Source organism: Schistocerca cancellata, chromosome 10, assembly GCF_023864275.1.
Source record: "Schistocerca cancellata isolate TAMUIC-IGC-003103 chromosome 10, iqSchCanc2.1, whole genome shotgun sequence".
Taxonomy (NCBI): domain Eukaryota; kingdom Metazoa; phylum Arthropoda; class Insecta; order Orthoptera; family Acrididae; genus Schistocerca; species Schistocerca cancellata.
The window spans coordinates 216,598,231-216,615,675 of NC_064635.1; the positions used below are offsets into that span (position 1 = coordinate 216,598,231).

A 17,445-nucleotide genomic window follows, 5' to 3' on the forward strand; every position below is an offset into this window, starting at 1 on the left:
GCAGGATTCGAACCTGCGACCGTAGCGGTCACGCGGATCCAGACTGAAGCGCCTAGAACCGCACGGCCACACCGGCCGGCGGTACCTCAGCAGCGAGGTGATACACTACGTTTTGAAAAGTATCCAAACACCCACAAAAACAAACGTTTTTCATATTAGGTGCATTGTGCTGACACCCACTGACAGATACTAAATATCAGCGATCTCAGTAGTTCTTAGACATCGTGAGAGAGCAGAATGGGGCGCTCGGCGGAAACAGACCCCGAACGTGGTCAGGTGATAGGATGTCACTTGTGTCATACGTCTGTACGCGAGATTTCCACACTCTGACCATCCCTAGGTACATTGTTTCCGATGTGATAGCGAAATGAAAACGTGAAAGGACATGTACAGCACAAGAGCGTACAGGCCGACCTCGTCTGTTGACTGACGTAGACCGGCGACAGTTGAAGAGCGTCGTAACGTGTAATAGGTAGACATCTATCCAGACCATCACACAGGAATTCCAAGCTGCATCCGAATCCACTGCAGGTACTACGACAGTTATGCGGGAGTTGGGAAAACTTGGATTTCATGGTCGTGCGGCTGCTCATAAGCCACACATCACGCCGTTAAATGCCAAACGACGCCTCGCTCGATGTAAGGAGCATAAACGTTGGACGACTGAACAGTATAAAAACGTTGTGTGGAGTGACGAATCACGGTGTACAATGTGGCGATCCGACGGCAGGGTGTGAGTATGGTGAATGCCCAGTGAACGTCATCTGGCAGCATGTGTAGTGCCAACAGTAAAATTCGGAGGCGGTGGTGTTATGGTGGGTCGCGTTTTTCATGGAGGGGGCTTGCACCACTTGCTGTCTTGCGTGGCACTATCACAGCACAGGCCTACATTTGATGTTTTAAGCACCTTCTTGCTTCCCACTGTTGAAGAGCAATTCGGGGATGGCGACTGCATCTTTCAACACGATCGAACACCTGTTCATAATGTCCGGCCTGTGGCGGAGTGGTTACACGACAATAACTTTCCTGTAGTGGACTGGCCTCACAGAGTCCTGACCTGAATACTATGGAACGCCTTTGGAATGTTTTGGAATGCCGACTTCGTGCCAGGCCTCACTGACCGACATCGATACCTCTCCTCAGTGCAGCACTTCGTGAAGAAAGGGCTGCCATTCCCCAGGAAACCTTCCAGCACCTGACTGAACGTACGTCTGCGAGAGTGAAAGCTGTCATCAAGGCCAAGGGCGGGCCAACACCATATTGAATTCCAGCATTACCGATGGATGCAGTCGCCATTCCCGAATTGCTCTTCAACAGTGGGAAGTAAGAAGGTGCTTGAAACATCAATGTAGGCCTGTGCTGCGATAGTGCCACGACAAACAGCAAGTGGTGCAAGGCCCCTCCATGAAAAACGCGACTACACCATAACATCACCGCCTCCGAATTTTACTGTTGGCACTAAATACGCTGGCAGATGACGTTCACCGGGCATTCGCCATACCCACACCCTGCCATCGGATCGCCACATTGTGTAGCGTGATTCTTCACTACACCAACGTTTTTCCACTGTTCGATGGTCCAATGTTTACGCTCCTTACATCGAGCGAGGCGTCGTTTGGCATTTACCAGCGTGATGTGTGGTTTATGAGCAGCCGCTCGACCATGATACCCAAGTTTTCCCAACTCCCACCTTACTGTCACAGTAGTTGCAGTGGATTCTGAAGCAGTTTGGAATTCCTGTGTGATGGTCTGGACAGATGTCTGCGTACTACACACTACGACCCTCTTCAACTGTAGCGGTCTCTTGTCAGTTAACAGACGAGGTCAGCCTGTACGCTTTTGTGCTGTACGTGTCGCTTCACGTTTCCCCCTCGGCATCACAAAGGAAACAGTGGACCTAGGGATGACCACGTCCTAAGTCGGCGAGTTCCGCGGAGCGCCCCATTCTGCTCTCTCACGATGTCTATTGACTACTGAGGCAGCTGGTATGGAGTACCTGGCAGTAGACGGCAGGACAATGCACCTAATATGAAAAACCTGTTTTTGGGGGTTTCCGGGTACTTTGGACACATAGTGTAGCTGACCAGCCTGACCATCCAAAATGGCCACATAATCTGTGACAGTAATGGAGCCTTGCAGAGGAATCTTTCCGTGTGGTTGCCCAAATCATCATCGCACCCGGCCATATTCACTCATGAGACGTACACTCGGTCAGACGCTGAAAACAGTGCAAACAAGACTCATCGGACAAAATGACTTTCTTCCATTGCTCCGTAGTCCGGATGTTATGGCTCCCTTGGTGTTCTTTTGGCGCTAACATGTTTTGCGAATGCGACATTCAGTTCCGTAGCGACTCTTCCACTTGTTGCCCTCTTATTTTAAGTCATAATCAGGTGTAATGACCGTCCGTTTCGATGACTCGACACACAATTTCGTCCTGAGCGTGACTTAGTGGATGACGTTTTCCCTGTATAATTCTTCCACACGGTGCCTCTTCAAACAGGAAATACATCGTGCTCGTCGATTACGGAAGCAGTCACCGTACGACCTCCAGCAGTTCGCACACATTCGAATACACATTACTCCGACACGGCGAACTCACAACTGCACAGACTGTCTGAGAGACACTGGCAACATATTTAGGACGCTCAACAGCTGCCGTTTGCGGTCGTATACAACAGCCATAGTCACTGCCGGGCTTCGCCTGTCCGAGTGCCTGTAACGTGTGTCTAATCATAGCTGTCTAGCGCAACTTGGTTGCTCGAATCTTGTAAATTTGTAAAGCTGTGGTAAGGTCTTATGGGACCAAACTGCTGAGGCCATCGGTCTCTAAGCTTACACACTACTTAATCTAACTTTAACTTACGCTAAGGACAACACACACACTCATTCCAGAGGGAAGATTCGAACGTCGGTGGGGGGGGGGGGGAGGGGGGGGGGGGAGGGAACCGCGCGGCTATGGCGCCTCAGACCGTTCAACTACCCCGCGTGGCTCGAATCTTGTAATCCATCTTTGTTAAGCTGCATCGAAACACTCTCTAGGGACTGGAGTAGTTAACGTTGTATTTGTCCGTGTTTTATGTCTTTCCATGCACTTTTGGCTTGGCAAACAGCAATGCTGCGGGTCGCCTGTGTTGTCAGAAATTGTGGACTGGCTGTTTATCATCTGTTTGTATCGAGAGTGCGTCTCATTACAACTTATTTACGAGAATACGAGTATGTGTGCCTCCTGTTAGCTGTCCGTTACGGTACTTGAGTCTCCCCTCCTCTCCAATTAATTTCAGGAAACAACGGAAAGCCTTTCACTAGGTGAAGACGACACCAACGCCGTCACGGTCCGGAGAACAGCAGATCGTCAGGTAAGGTTACTCTAATCTGTTGGCGGAGAAAACTGTGTTGGCGGAGAAAACTGTGAGAGGTTGAAATCACGTCTTTCGTTTAGATACCTGCGAAGCCTAAAGAAACGAGCAAGCTACAAGTGAACACTTGAATATGTGAGCGAAGCGGGAAAAAAATTACATTATGAAAATTAGATGATATTTTGATACTATGTCAACGAATATTCACTTGTATATTCACTATTTCCCCATGCAGATAATGATAGTTTTAGAAGAAGTCTGTTACTGATGAATAATCATTGTACTGTGGAGTTATATTTGAAGCAAAGGTGGTACTTTTCTCGGCGACGATTCTTCTAGACTCCATTAAAGTTCTACGTGCCTCAGAGTTGTTACACAAAGCGCCGATAGTAAGAGAAGTCTTAAGCACGTCCGTCAAGATGTGCGTATCCCTAATGATACGAAACGTACTGGTCCTCGAAGATAAATAAAATTGTTATCTACACTGTGTTATTCAGACAGTTTGAAGTGCCAATCACTGTCGTGACTCCACAACAGCATAATGCCTTCCGTTGACAGTTTGTTATGTGTACAGCGTCAGAAAATATCCATATTCATATTCATCTGCTTCTGTTAGCTGGAATTGGTGTAGAACAAGTAACTTGCCTTTTATGGCACTAATATGTACACGTTTCACGTGCTTTTTGTTTTGTTGACTACCATCTGAGCTGAATTCTTGTTACTGCTTGATCTAGCTGGATAATCAATACATTGTAGGAATATCTGAGAGGCGACGGGACCAGAGAGGTAGGGCTGCACAGAGCAACGAGTTGAGAATAGTTAAGCACCAGACGAACAAACACAAACAAATGATTTCAAAGTTAATTCGTAGACTCATCAGTAGTGTATTACCCTAAGTTAACGAAAACATAAACTACCAGGCAAGTTTTGAAATGCAGTTCTTTTTCAACCGTCATCGTACTCAAAAATTAGTGAAGTGAGCTTTCTTCATCTTGTTCTCCCTGAAAATAGCCCGCAATTACTTTCGAAGGATGTGTATTATTTCCATATCGGCATTTGTCATTCTAAATTTCCGAGAAGTTTCTTCGAAAGTAAGTGAGAACAATTCATCCTGTGGGGATTTAATTTCCAAGAATACAATGTGCAGAATAAACACATGCCACACCATGTTCTCTTGTTATTGTTACATTTAAGGTTCTCTAACATTGTGCCAGCTATGATATTCGGTTTCTCACTGCGTTTAGAATCATGCAGTAGATCTGATTCACTATTCGCATGAGCGATCTCCTTTCATAGTAGATTTACTTCAGCTCCGGTTGTTCTAAATGTATTTCAGACTTTTACTTTTCTAAACCTCAATTATTTTTAATGAAACTATTGTTGCATCTGTCAGCGAATCATTCCCCACATTTTTTTCGGGCAAACGAAACACTAACAGACACGCAGCTTCTGCTGGTTTAACGTTTTCCCTACTACTACTTCTCTTTTGTGAAAATCTTACTGGTGACCCTTCTTGTGTAACTTCCCTTACACACGTCTAGACAAAATGGATGATATATTCTAAGACACAGGAAACGACACACCACGAAGGAATTATCCGAATGGGACGGAAATCGGTCTATCCGATGTAAGAGTACAGACGAACAAATGATCTCCGTTTCGGATAAATTGGATGATTTATTCGAGAGGAAGAGATTCACAAATTGAAATGGCCAGTAGTGCGTTGGTAGCTTCCGGCCTTTAAGCAAGAAGCTCTTCGTCTCCGTATTAATTGACAGAGTTGTTGGATGTCCTCTTGAGGGGTTCGGTGCAAAATTCTGTGTCCTGTTAGCGCGTTAGATCGATCATCAAAATGCCGAGCTGCTCCAAACTTCTCAATTGAGGAGAGGCCGGGCTGTTTGAAGGCGAGCAGGAGAAACTCGCAGCTTTGTGCAGGCGGGCATTGCCTCGGTGAAGCGCGAGCCCCAGGGGCGTGGAATTTCGTCGACGAACCGCTGCTCTGTGAAGGTGCCGCGGCTGACAACCAAAGGAGTCCTGCTATGAAATCAAGCGCCGTCCCAGGCGATCACTCCTAGTTGTTGGGCCGTGTGGCAGGCGACGGTCAGGTTCGTATCCCACTGCTGTCCAGGACGTCTTGACACACGCCTCATTTACTGGAGTAAAATTGTCATCAGAGATGAGTCACGGTTCGAACTGACCGACGACGACGCATGTGGCGACCAGCCCCCGGTCTACGACATTTCCGAACCGAGGCAAAAATTTGATGGTGGCGCCTCCACCTTTCCAGTGCTTGAAACAGAATGTCAAAAATTAAAAAAAAAAATCGATTTTTCAGTAATATGTTCATTCTGTAGCACACATCTTTCTGAAGAGATGAATGATACATAACACGTAAGTTCGGGGAAATGTAAGACATGTCATTTGGTCTTAAGTGTGGCAAAGTGCAGTGCCACACCTCTTCACACACCATTCTTCTGTCGCACGTCACTGTATTTCAGTGTGCGGAATTCAAACGTGTATATTTTATAATGCAAGTCCTCAAGTCTATATTCAGGACAGTGGAAATTACACAATATCCTGCTCCCAGTCGGGCGGTTTGCCACGCTCCCTGCCCTTAAAAATTCCCATACTAGGTGAGATTATTTGTAACCGGGAGAATAAGAAACTCTTCAGAAAGTTTGCATTCCGTGTTGCCTATTAGCTAATAATTTTCTGTTATGTAGCAATTGTAACACACGCCAAGTAACCGAGACTAATTTGGCAGAAGTGGTCATTTTTTACCTACCTTATTTACGTAAGTAACATGACGGAATATAATTCACGAAGCAGCAATATCAAATGCCTATTAGGCCTCCTACAAGCAAGAAGTTTCATATTAGGAAATACTTTCACGTTTCATTCATAAATTTCAGTTTTCCAAGCATGAGTTCCAAAAATAGTAGTACGACATTTTTATATAAATTTGGAATCGTCATATTCGTCCATGTAATTTATGCGATGTCGCCGTTCTTCTCCTTCCTTGTTTTAACAAACAATATTGCATCACTAATTCTGTACCTATTCCTGCTATTGTCAATACTTGTTCTCCCGTTAACTTTCACTAACCCTGCCAGAATCATCGCATTACCATTATTTTCGATTATTCCCATTTAAAGAGAGCGTTTGAACTTGAATTCCTTTATGATGATTGTTTATGTTTTTTCTGAGCCCAAATTTTCTTCACTGTGTTGTTTCTTTCGTTCCGCTGTCCATTTGCATCCTGGTCTCTTCTGTGTTGTGCTGTCAAATTTATGTTTTTTGATGATGTTCCTGAATTCAGTTCTATTTTCTGCATCGTTTACTGTTATGTGTGCTTGTCTGAGGTCGTCTTCAACTTCTTTTATCTATTTTGTTTTTCCCCTGCCTGAGTTGATGACTTTAAGAATTCGCTTTGAAATTCTGTTTTCATTCATCCTGTGCATATGTCCGTAGAACGGCATTCTTCTTTTCCTTATTGTATCCGTAATCTTGTCTGTGTATTTATATAATTCTGATGTTGGTCTCTTCTTCCAGATTCCTTGCTCTTGTATCGGGGCAAAAATTTTCCCATGTCCTGATAATTTTTTCAAGAATGATATTAAAGAGTAATGGTGAAAGTCCGTCACCCAATCGTACTCCAGTTTGTATTTCAGTTGGTTCAGAGATATAACCTTGGAGACTGTGTCAGTAAATGTTTGCCGAATGATTGCTCTTGTCTTTCTGTCAATGCTGAATACTTCCAGCATCTTGCAGAGCGCTACCTGTCTATTGAGTCCTAGGCCTTTTTAAAATCTACAAAAGTGACCACTGTGTTTGCGGTGTTTCTCATCTGGAGAATCATTTTCAGATTCCAGATCTGTTCTATGCATGATCGTCCCTTGCGAAAACCAGCCTGGTATTCTCCTATTTGTGGGTCAGCTTGTTCTTCTAATCCATTCGTGAGAACTTTTGATAGTATTTTATATGTGACCGGCACGGGTGAGATACCCCTTTAATTATTTGGTTCAGTTTTGTTTCCTTTTTTGAGGAGTGGATGGATGAGTGCGCATTTTCATTCAGAAGGGATCTGTTCTGTTTCCCAAATGTTTAATATGATTTTGTGGATTTTTCCTGTTAATCTTTCATCACTTAGTTTCCATAGTTCTGCAATAATTCCATCTTCTACTGGGGCTCTGTTGTTTTTCAGTGTCTTGATAATTTCTACTATTTCGTTGATGGTTGGTGGTTTAGCGTCGGGATTTGGTGTAGACGTCTGGTAGTGAATATCCTCTGTAGGTCTTTCGCAGTTGAGAAGTTTGTTGAAAGAGTCTGCGAGGATTTGGCAGTTATTCTTCGTGTTGGTTTCTAGTGAACCATCCGGTTTCTTGAAGCAAAGATTGGGTGGCTGGTATCCTGCAATATGTTCTTTAAACGTCTTATAAAAATTCCTGGTGTTGTTATTCTTAAAGTCTTGTTCTATCTCATCTAGTCGCCGTTTGTCATAATTTCTTTTTTCCCTGCGAATAGTTTTCGATGTTTGTTTTCGGATTACAAGAAATTGTTGCCATTTTTCTGATGTTTTGTGACTATTGAAGTTTTTCGAGACATTAGTCCTTTTTTCTATTGCTTAGTCACATATTATATTCCACCACCTGTGTTTTCTCCTTCTTGGGGGGTTAACCCAATTTCATCGCGGATTTGAGGACGCCCACAAGTTCTGTCCAGTTTGTGGTGTTTGTCTGACTAATTTCCTGTAAGATATTTTCCTTGTTAGTTTTATGTATTCGGGGTCTGGTCTCAGCACTTTGTTTAGTTTTGGCTTTTTTCTATTGGCTTGTAATCTGGTCTTTATCTGTAGGAGATGGTGGTCTGATTAAAAAAAATCCTCTTCTCGTTTTCAAATTCAGAATTTCTGCTGTGTTGCTCTTGGAGATGACCACATGGTCTATCTGGAATTCACCCAACATTGTGTTGGGCGACTTCCAAGTATACAGTTTCTTGTTGGGTTTTTTGAATTTTGTTGACATAATTACGAGGCCCAAATTTTCGCAAAAGTTTATCAATCGTTCCCCATTCTTGTTAGTTCTCTTGTGAGCTGTACGGATTCCGGTGATTTTTCTGTATTTTTTATCTTTGCCTAATTGTGCGTTAAAGTTGCCTAACAAGATTATTACATGGTGTTTGGCAATTTTGTTTGTCGTCTCTTCAAGGTCATTCCAGAAGTCATCCACTTTCTGCGGGTTCTTCTTGTTATAGGTATTTGTGGGTGCGTGTGCGTTGATCAAGGTATATGCTTTGTTGGCCGATTTGACGGAGAGCGTCGATATACGTTCTGAGGCAGACTGGAAGTCAGTGACAGAGTCGCTGATAGATTTGTGGGCTACATATGCTGTACCAAACTGTTTGAGTCCTTTCTCATTAGTTTTAACTGCTGGTTTTCCTTTGTAGATCCTGTAGTTGTCTGTGTCAAAATAGTTTTCGTCCGTAAATCGTGTTTCCTGGATTGCAAGAATTTTGATCTGGAATTTTTACAGCACGTCTGTAAGTTGTTTGATCTTGCCCAGTTTGAAGAGAGTATTAGTATTAAGTGCACCGATGAAGTGTCTTTGTTTTGTGTGTAATAATTTGGACGTCGTCTGGTTCTCAACCTTAGGCGTAACGTGATGCTCCTGGTCCCCCCTGAATCCGGTGACCAGGTAAAGCCAGCCTTGCGACTGGTGCCCGGGGTAGTGGATTCGCTCCTTGCGCTATCATCATGTTTGGTTTTCAAGTTGAAAACTAACTTGGTGGTGGTCCTTCCGAGGAAAGATCACGAGGAATACGACTCGATTGTTGAGATCAAGAAGGTTGCTGCAGCCTCACCATCTGGGCGAACAGACGCTGACCCCTAACCGCGACACCAGGCACACGTTAATGGGTTTCGGTTGATAGTTTTGGTCCACCCCGGGTATGTTATTCCCCGGCACCCTCAATATCTGGAGAGCATTCCCCTGTTCGCCACCTGGGGAGGCACGCGATGGGAGACTATCAACTCCACACGAGAGAATCATCGCATTAGTTATCCCGCATTTATTCTCCGGTTAGGCGTCAATACGTGTTCGTACAGCGCGTTTTGCGCGCTATTCGAGAATAGAACTGAAGCGACCTCGAACTGGAGACTGTACAAATGGCCGTTAGTAGTGTAGTGATCTGGCAAAAATTTTCTGTCGAAATTTCATTTTATTGGATACACCGAGAAAATAATGTGTAATCTTTATTATCCGTTATTCCTGTAAGTCATTTCTTTCGACTCTGGTAGCCTGACTCCACGGATTTCGCTAATAATGCTTATCATTCGCACACGTAATCAACCACATAAACAAATAGGGAGTAGCATTCACCTGTTCGGGTTTATTCGGCTCAGCTCGTATTGCCCCGTCCCGTTTTGTCTGCGGGATAGTTTTTTATTATTCTATGTGCGACGGGGATTCCCCTGGCAGAGACATCACGTACACAAGGAACACATTCAAAAATCAACTCACGATTCTTTCAGAAATCAACTTAGAATGTGTTCAATAATGTTCAAAAATCTAATTGCTTCAGTATCGCCCGATGTAATTCAACTACATTCCGTTATTTTTGTTTTACTTTTGTTGATGTAAGTCTCATGAGCTGTTCTCAAGACAATATACACTCCGCTCAATTGCTCTTCCGTTCCTTTACTGCCTCTGATGGAACTACAATGCCATCGTTCCTTTACTGTCACTGATGGAACTACAATGTCATTTGGAAGCCTCATATCTTTTATTTCTTCTCCTTGAACTTTAATTCTCGTCTCTAGTGCTTTCCATACCCACATTTCAGTAAATCCGCGTGTTTCATAACAATGAGGAAACTTCAAAGCGCCGTTGATTCGAGAGGATTAAAGAGATCATGAACAGCACCTGGGATCGGATATATTGGCCTTTCGGAAAGGAATGTATATTATCTACACGTGCATCATGACTGCTCCGCAATTCACTCCAATGTGCCGGGCAGAGAGTTCATCCAATCACTTTCAGACTTTATCTCTGCAGTTCGACTCTCGGACAGTGCTTGGGAAAAATGAACTCTTAAATCTTTGAGCACGAGCTCTGATTGCTCTTATTTTATTACGATGATCATTTCTCCAATTGTAGGTTGCCGACAGTAAAATGTTTTCGCATTCAGAGGAGAAAGTTTACTGTTGAAATCTCGTGAAAAGCTCTTGCCACAACGAAGAACGCCTCTGTTTCAATGATGACCACACCAATTCTCGTATTATACCCGTGACTGTCACCCCCCCCCCCCTATTTCGTAATAATACAAAGCGAAATGCCTTCTTTGATCCTCTTCGATGTCCTCCGTCAATCCACCATGCTAAGGACCCCGTACCGCATAGTAGCAGAAGACGAACAAGCGTAGAGTAGTCAGTCTCTTTAGTAGGCCTGTTGCATCTTCTAAGTTCTCTGCCAACAAAACGCAGTCTTTGCTTTGCCTTCCTCACAGCTTTATCTGTGTGTTCTTTCTAGTTTACGTTGTTCGTAGTTGTAATCCTTAGGTATTTAGTTGAATTTACGGGCTTTAAATTAGTGAGATTTATTGCGGGACCCAAATTTTATGGATTTCCTTCAGTAAACATGTGGATCACACAACACCTTGCATTATTTACGGCCAGTTGTCACTTTTCGCGACCATAAACACATGTATTGTCTAAATTTTAAGTAAATAAAGAATAACTCTATTCTTTGCTACGTCTCAACCACCTGCGTAAATTTTAAACTGATTTTTCACATTATTGCAGGTGACTCTCTCAGCTCCCTCCCATATCAGAACTGGAACTCGGGCCATCCCAGGTACGTCTCGGGCGAAAACTGCGCCAGCGTCAGCTACGGAGGAGCCATCGATGACGACAGCTGTCGTATCGAGAGGTACTTCGTCTGCGAGGTGCCACTCTAACGCACCCAACTCCACTCCTCGTCGTCGCATTCTCGCACACAGTACTGTCTTCAAGCGCGTGTAAAACATGTTAACTTTAATAAACTATTCTCACTTCATTAGATATAATACAACTTTCCTGATTTCTTACAACATCCAGTTACTTAGGTGAAGGATGTACTCGCAGCATAAATTACCCAGTATCAGTTTATTCCGTCTGAACATACATGCGCCCAATGACTCACAAATCTTGAGGCATTTCCAGGTGCTTGATGCCTGACTGGGTCTGCACCAATATTATCCTTTTTTACAGATGAACAGAAATCTGTGGATTATGAGACCGGTTTCATTATCAGTGCTGCAGAAGGACAGAAAAACTTCTTACATCATTAATAAACGCAAAAAATGGAATCCAGAAAAAATAGGCTTGAATTGGCCTTCCAACTAACAAAATGGTTCAAATGGCTCTGAGCACTGTGGGACTCAACTGCTGAGGTCATTAGTCCCCTAGAACTTAGAACTAGTTAAACCTAACTAACCTAAGAACATCACAAACATCCATGGCCGAGGCAGGATTCGAACCTGCGACCGTAGCGTCCAACTAACAAAAAATACATACAACAAAAAGTCCCTTTCATGGGGGTCCAAAATTACACATTACAAGACAGTGATTAAGCCAGAAGCACTGTATGCAGCATAAACACTAAACACGAATTTCAAAGGCCAAATGGAGAAACTTGAGTTAAAGGAAAGAAAAATTTTAAAAAAATCGTAGGACCAAAATTTCAAGACAATAAGATTATATACATCAAAAGTGAAACTCTCTAGAAGAAAACTGAAAAACTTTCAGATACTATGCGAAAAAGGAGAATAAATTTTTATAGTCATCTTCGGAGAATAACTACCTACATATCTCTGACTTTTTCCGTAACCACAAAACGAAACCCAACTGGTTTATAGAAACTGGGAAAGACCTAGTAGAATTAAAGATTTCAGAAAATTCACATCGACAGAACAGCTAAATTAATTACTAAAGTTGAAAACATAAGGTTCCAAGACAAAAGTCCAAACCCTTCATCTCGGAAGAAGAGAGGAAAACAAGATCAGAAAGAAACTTCCTGGCAGATTAAAACTGTGTGCCCGACCGAGACCCGAACTTAGGATCTTTGGCTTTCGCGGGCAAGTGCTCTACCAACTGAGCTACCGAAGCACGACTCAGCCTCGGTCCTCACAGCTTTACTTCTGCCAGCACCTCGTCTCCTACCTTCCAAACTTTACAGAAGCTCAAGATCAGAAAGAATGAAGAAATACTTGGCCCTAAGAAAAGAACAATTCACAAAGAAATGATTGATCCACAGTACCCCAAAGAGGGGGAAACGAAAGAGGAAGAAGAAAAGCAGAAAATATTCTATGTCAGAAGAATTTTTTTTCGCAACATGTTTCTTTTACCGAAAAATAGCCATAGGAATGTCATCATTTCATGTTATGTCCTAAAAATAGGTTCCGTAGCGACACATCGTGATGCATTTTAACTTTTGAACTCATCCGAGCTACGAGATTCGGAAGTCTAGAAGGATTTCAACGTACACTAAAGGCTACGTAGAGAGGCAACCACGTAAAAAAAGGGGAAAAAAGAACGTGCTACTTTTCAGGTAATGCCTGAACATATAAGTTATGACACATTATTATGACAAAAGACTCTGCTGATTATACTACATGCTGTCCTGCTTACAGTAAGCACAATCAGACACGTGAAGTAAATATACTATAACAACATACAAACATGAGTATGTTGCTCCCCATGTGTTACAAATCTTGGATATAATTATGTGTGCCTTTACGTTAGTTGTTGTAGCCTAGCATTTTCGGTCCCATCTTTGAGAAGTGTGTAAGAACATGCATTGTGAAAAGGGTATTTCAGTACGTAACTACAGGTCTATATTACCACATCACATTAAGAAGAGAAGGAATTAAAAAATGTGGCTTAGAATCTCGACATATTGAAAATTATTACATAAGCACTTTTCGTAAAGGGAAATAAAACGTGTTGATATGCCAACTGGTCTGAAAGCATCTCATTGCTAAGAGGGTAGTACCCATTCATCATCTACTGGAACGTTGAGACAAATTAAACGACGAGTAGCTAATCAACTCTCTGATACGTTCACAATTCCCTAGTTGTATTTATTTGCAGCTGCATACGTCAATGTTCATGGGTTAGTATAAAAAATAGTATGTAATTTGTTTTTGAAGATCCATGTGTGTAGTCTGTGACCTTGTTGACACAGCGATAATCTTGTCCATATAATTGTTTGGTCGTTTTATTTGCCAAGGAAGTCGAGAAACAAACTTACTCCGCTTTTAGCTCTTCTTATGAAGTATGATGTCCTTATGATTCGAAATGCCTAATTCCAGTCACATACCCTATGCCATTATCATTCTTTTGTTTGCGTTAACTATGTTTATTAGTAAGCCGTTTTGTTTCTTGTAAGTTTCACGTACGACAGACCAAAGGTTGTTTTCTCTTTGGATGAGGGCGTGCTGAAAAACTATGACTCCGAATTTTTATATATGAAAACTCTTAAAGCTTTTTCAATAAAATGAAAGTTGTTAACATTCTACATATTTGTTTCTCATCATAGTCATCTTGACGACAAACACATTTCTCGCACGAGAGACCAGTTTGTTGTGTAAAGGAACTTAATAATTTTTTTATTGATAAATGTGTAGATAATTACTCGACACTCAGACCAAAGATCCACTTGAAAAGTGTTTAACGCTGACTGACAAAAGAAGATTTACGCTCTTCGTTTATTAGTTTTAGTATTAGTTACCTTTCGTTGTTCTCATGTCCTGGTGATAAGACGCGCTGTGTAATTTTAAAGTAAAATTGTGTTATATAATGAAAGCAATTTATGAACAGTACGATTTTCTCATTTACGATACCATGGATACCAGCTCCTGTAACTCTGGGAGATTATTATTATTTTAATTTGGTATGGAGAATGTAGACGGAGGCGACTATCTTCACGATGGCGCTGCTCGACAGAGGTACGTGAATGTGTTCATCTCTTTCCCTTAGTGGCCACCAATGACAGTTTCATTATTTATCTCACATTTGCCGCGACATTCAGAACCTGCAATCTTTCTTTTCATTTAATTACGTAGTCCGGTTATTTTCTTTCTCAGATGAATAGCCGGCCGCGGTGGTCTAGCGGTTCTGGCGCTGCAGTCCGGAACCGCGGGACTGCTACGGTCGCAGGTTCGAATCCTGCCTCGGGCATGGGTGTGTGTGATGTCCTTAGGTTAGTTAGGTTTAAGTAGTTCTAAGTTCTAGGGGACTTATGACCTAAGATGTTGAGTCCCATAGTGCTCAGAGCCATTTGAACCATCAGATGAATAAATGCATTTTAACTACAATTCTCGTTACCCAGGCCACGTGGAACGATAGTACTTAGAACTATCCCGATAGTACGTTCGTATACAACTCAGTGTGTACCGACGTAAGTATACTTATGACCCATTTCTCTTACAGTTTTAATTCTTATCTTAAACCACCTCTTATTTTGGGTAGCCAGTCGGATGTATTCCTTAATAATATTACTGTTAATATTCAGTGGCTTAGTTTCCACAATTGACCTTTGCTGTGTCGCAACGGCGCTTCACGCGAAATATTTATTATTCTACTATCATACTAACTCTCATTTCAAAATTACGCCACCGGCTGACTAAATTTCTACCAATTTGGACAGGGCGGTTACAGTTGATCCCGTCACTGTAGAATCTCTGTTCATGCAGCCACAACCACGCCTCTGCTTTCCTCGTTTCGTGACTATCGGAGTGAAGTGCGAGTAGGTGTTCTTCAAGTTTTGGAGACAAATCGGATGGGGCCAAGTCGGGAGCGTACGGACGCTGATGGATAACAGCGAAGCCGAGGAGTCGGAGCGCGACACTGGCGTGCTGAGAGACAGTCTGCTCCACTTCACATCCGAAACCCGATTACTGCACTCCGCTTCTCACTCATCGATACAATTACGCCGCAGCCTGCCAGTCAAACCGCCGCATTTCGGTGATCTCTAGCGGCAACGTAATGCGAATATATAGATGCAGAATGTTAATAATGTCTGTTTTATTCAGAAATTTTCAAGAGTTTTCGCATAAAAATTCGGAGGCATTACTTTCCAGCATGCCCTGGGGTTTTCTATGGCGTTAATCACGAAGTTCCTACATGGTCATAATTCACGTTTATCTATGTTTGGTTACCAAGAATAACCTCTAAACTTACATTGTTTTATGGACGTAATTGCACCTACTCATTAAAGAAGAGAAGTTTCTACCTCGAATTTGGAAGTTACACGTGTGCTCATTTATTGTACATGTAATTGACTGTCGTTGGGCATTCTGGCTGTGTACTTCTGCCTTTTCTGCACTCATTATTCTGCCTCTGTATCTGCATATGTGTGAAACATTCGGCTGTCTCCTGCTACGCAAGACCACGGTCATCAGCTATCCCGCCCCGAAATGCGATAACGATGTAGAGAAAGGCCGGGGAGGGCGTGTTGCCTCGTTCCTGTAAAAGACACGCAAATAACGTTGGTCTGTGGCGCAGCACTCGTACGTCCTGTTTGTTGTGCGCCTGACAGTCCGCTCCCAAAACACTTTGGCTTCCTCCAACAAAAAACGATGCACAATACTACAATCGTCTATTTATTTGTTGTAATAATCCGGTTACAGACTAGAATTTCTATATGAACAGGAGTACAGAAAACGCTTTTGCACGTCACCTACCACCCTCCAGGGGTTCTGAATGTATCTCCTCTTACTTCTTTGCTGAACAAATTTTGCCTCGGTAGTAAACTTGTAATTTCTCTCAGTAGCTGTAATGACTTTTCAATTTTACATCATCCTTTAACATTTGCATTAGTTGTTTGTTACCCTGTTTTCTCTGCGAAGAAGTTAAGAGTTTATTCCGTTGGACTCCACACCACTGCTTTGAGATTATCGTTATTGTTGTTGTTGTTGTTGCTGTTGCGGTCTTCAGCAGGAGACTGATTGGGCTCAGCTCTCCATGCTACTCTGTAATGTGCAAGCTTCTTCACCTCCGAATAACTACTGCAACTTGCATCGTTTTGTATTTGCTAGCTGCATTCATCTCTTGGTCTCCCTCTACGATTTTACCCCTATTCCCCCCCCCCCCCTCAGTACCACCCACTCCGCGCCGGGCAACCGCGCGGTTTGGGGCGCCTTACCACGGTTCACGCGGCTCCCCCACCCCATCGCAGGTTCGAGTCCTCCCTTGGGCATGAGTGTGTGTATTGTCCTTAGCGTAAGTTAGTTTAAAGTAGATTAAGTAGTGTGTAAGCCTAAAGACCGATGACCGCAGCAGTTTGGTCCCATAGGAACTTACCGTAAATTTCCGTACTTCCCTTCAGTATTGGTGATCCCTTGAAGTCACAGAATGTGTCCAAGCAGCCGATCCCTTCTTATAAGTCAATTTGTGCCATAAATTTCATTTTCCACAGGTCAGTACCCTTCTCGTGAATTACGCGATCTACCCACCTAATCTCCAGCGTTCATATACAGCACCATGTTTCAAAAGCCTCTATTATCTTCTGGTCTAAACCGTTTATCGTTCATGTTTCACTTCCATGCGTTACTACACTCCATACAAATACTTTGTGAAACACTTCCTTATACTTGAACCTATATTCGATGGTAACAAATTTCTCTTCTTCAGAAGACTTTTCTTGCCATTCGCAGTCTACATTTTATGTCCTCTCTACTTCGCCATCATCAGTTATTTTGCTGCCCAAATAAAAAAACTCATCTACTACTTCAAGTGTTTCATTTCCTAGTCTTATTCCCTCAGAATCACATGATTTAATTCAACTACATTCCATCCTTATTTTACGTTTGTTGATGTTAATCTTGTATCCTCCTTTCAAGACTTTGTTCATTCCGTTCAGCTGCTCTTCTACGTCCTTTGCTGTCTCTGACAGAATTACAAACCTTAAAGTATTTGTTTCTTTTCCCTGAGTTTTAATTTCTACTCCAAATTTTTCTGCTTTCCTTTATTGCTAGCTCCATATACAGATTTAACAACATCGCCGGTAAACAACAGCCCTGTCTCCCTTCTCAATCACTTCTTCCCTTC

At 42.7% G+C, this 17,445-nt stretch overlaps 1 protein-coding gene across 1 annotated transcript in view; it reads left to right on the top strand.

Moving 5' to 3' along the window:
- Nucleotides 1-11,400, top strand: part of LOC126106405 (hemolymph lipopolysaccharide-binding protein-like) — a 79,776-nt gene extending 68,376 nt beyond the window's left edge. The window contains exon 5 of the mRNA XM_049912678.1: nucleotides 11,158-11,400. Within this exon, the coding sequence (XP_049768635.1) occupies nucleotides 11,158-11,312 (155 nt within the window). The 3' untranslated portion in view covers nucleotides 11,313-11,400. The remainder of the gene's footprint in view (nucleotides 1-11,157) is intronic.
- The last annotated feature ends 6,045 nt before the right edge of the window (nucleotides 11,401-17,445 follow it).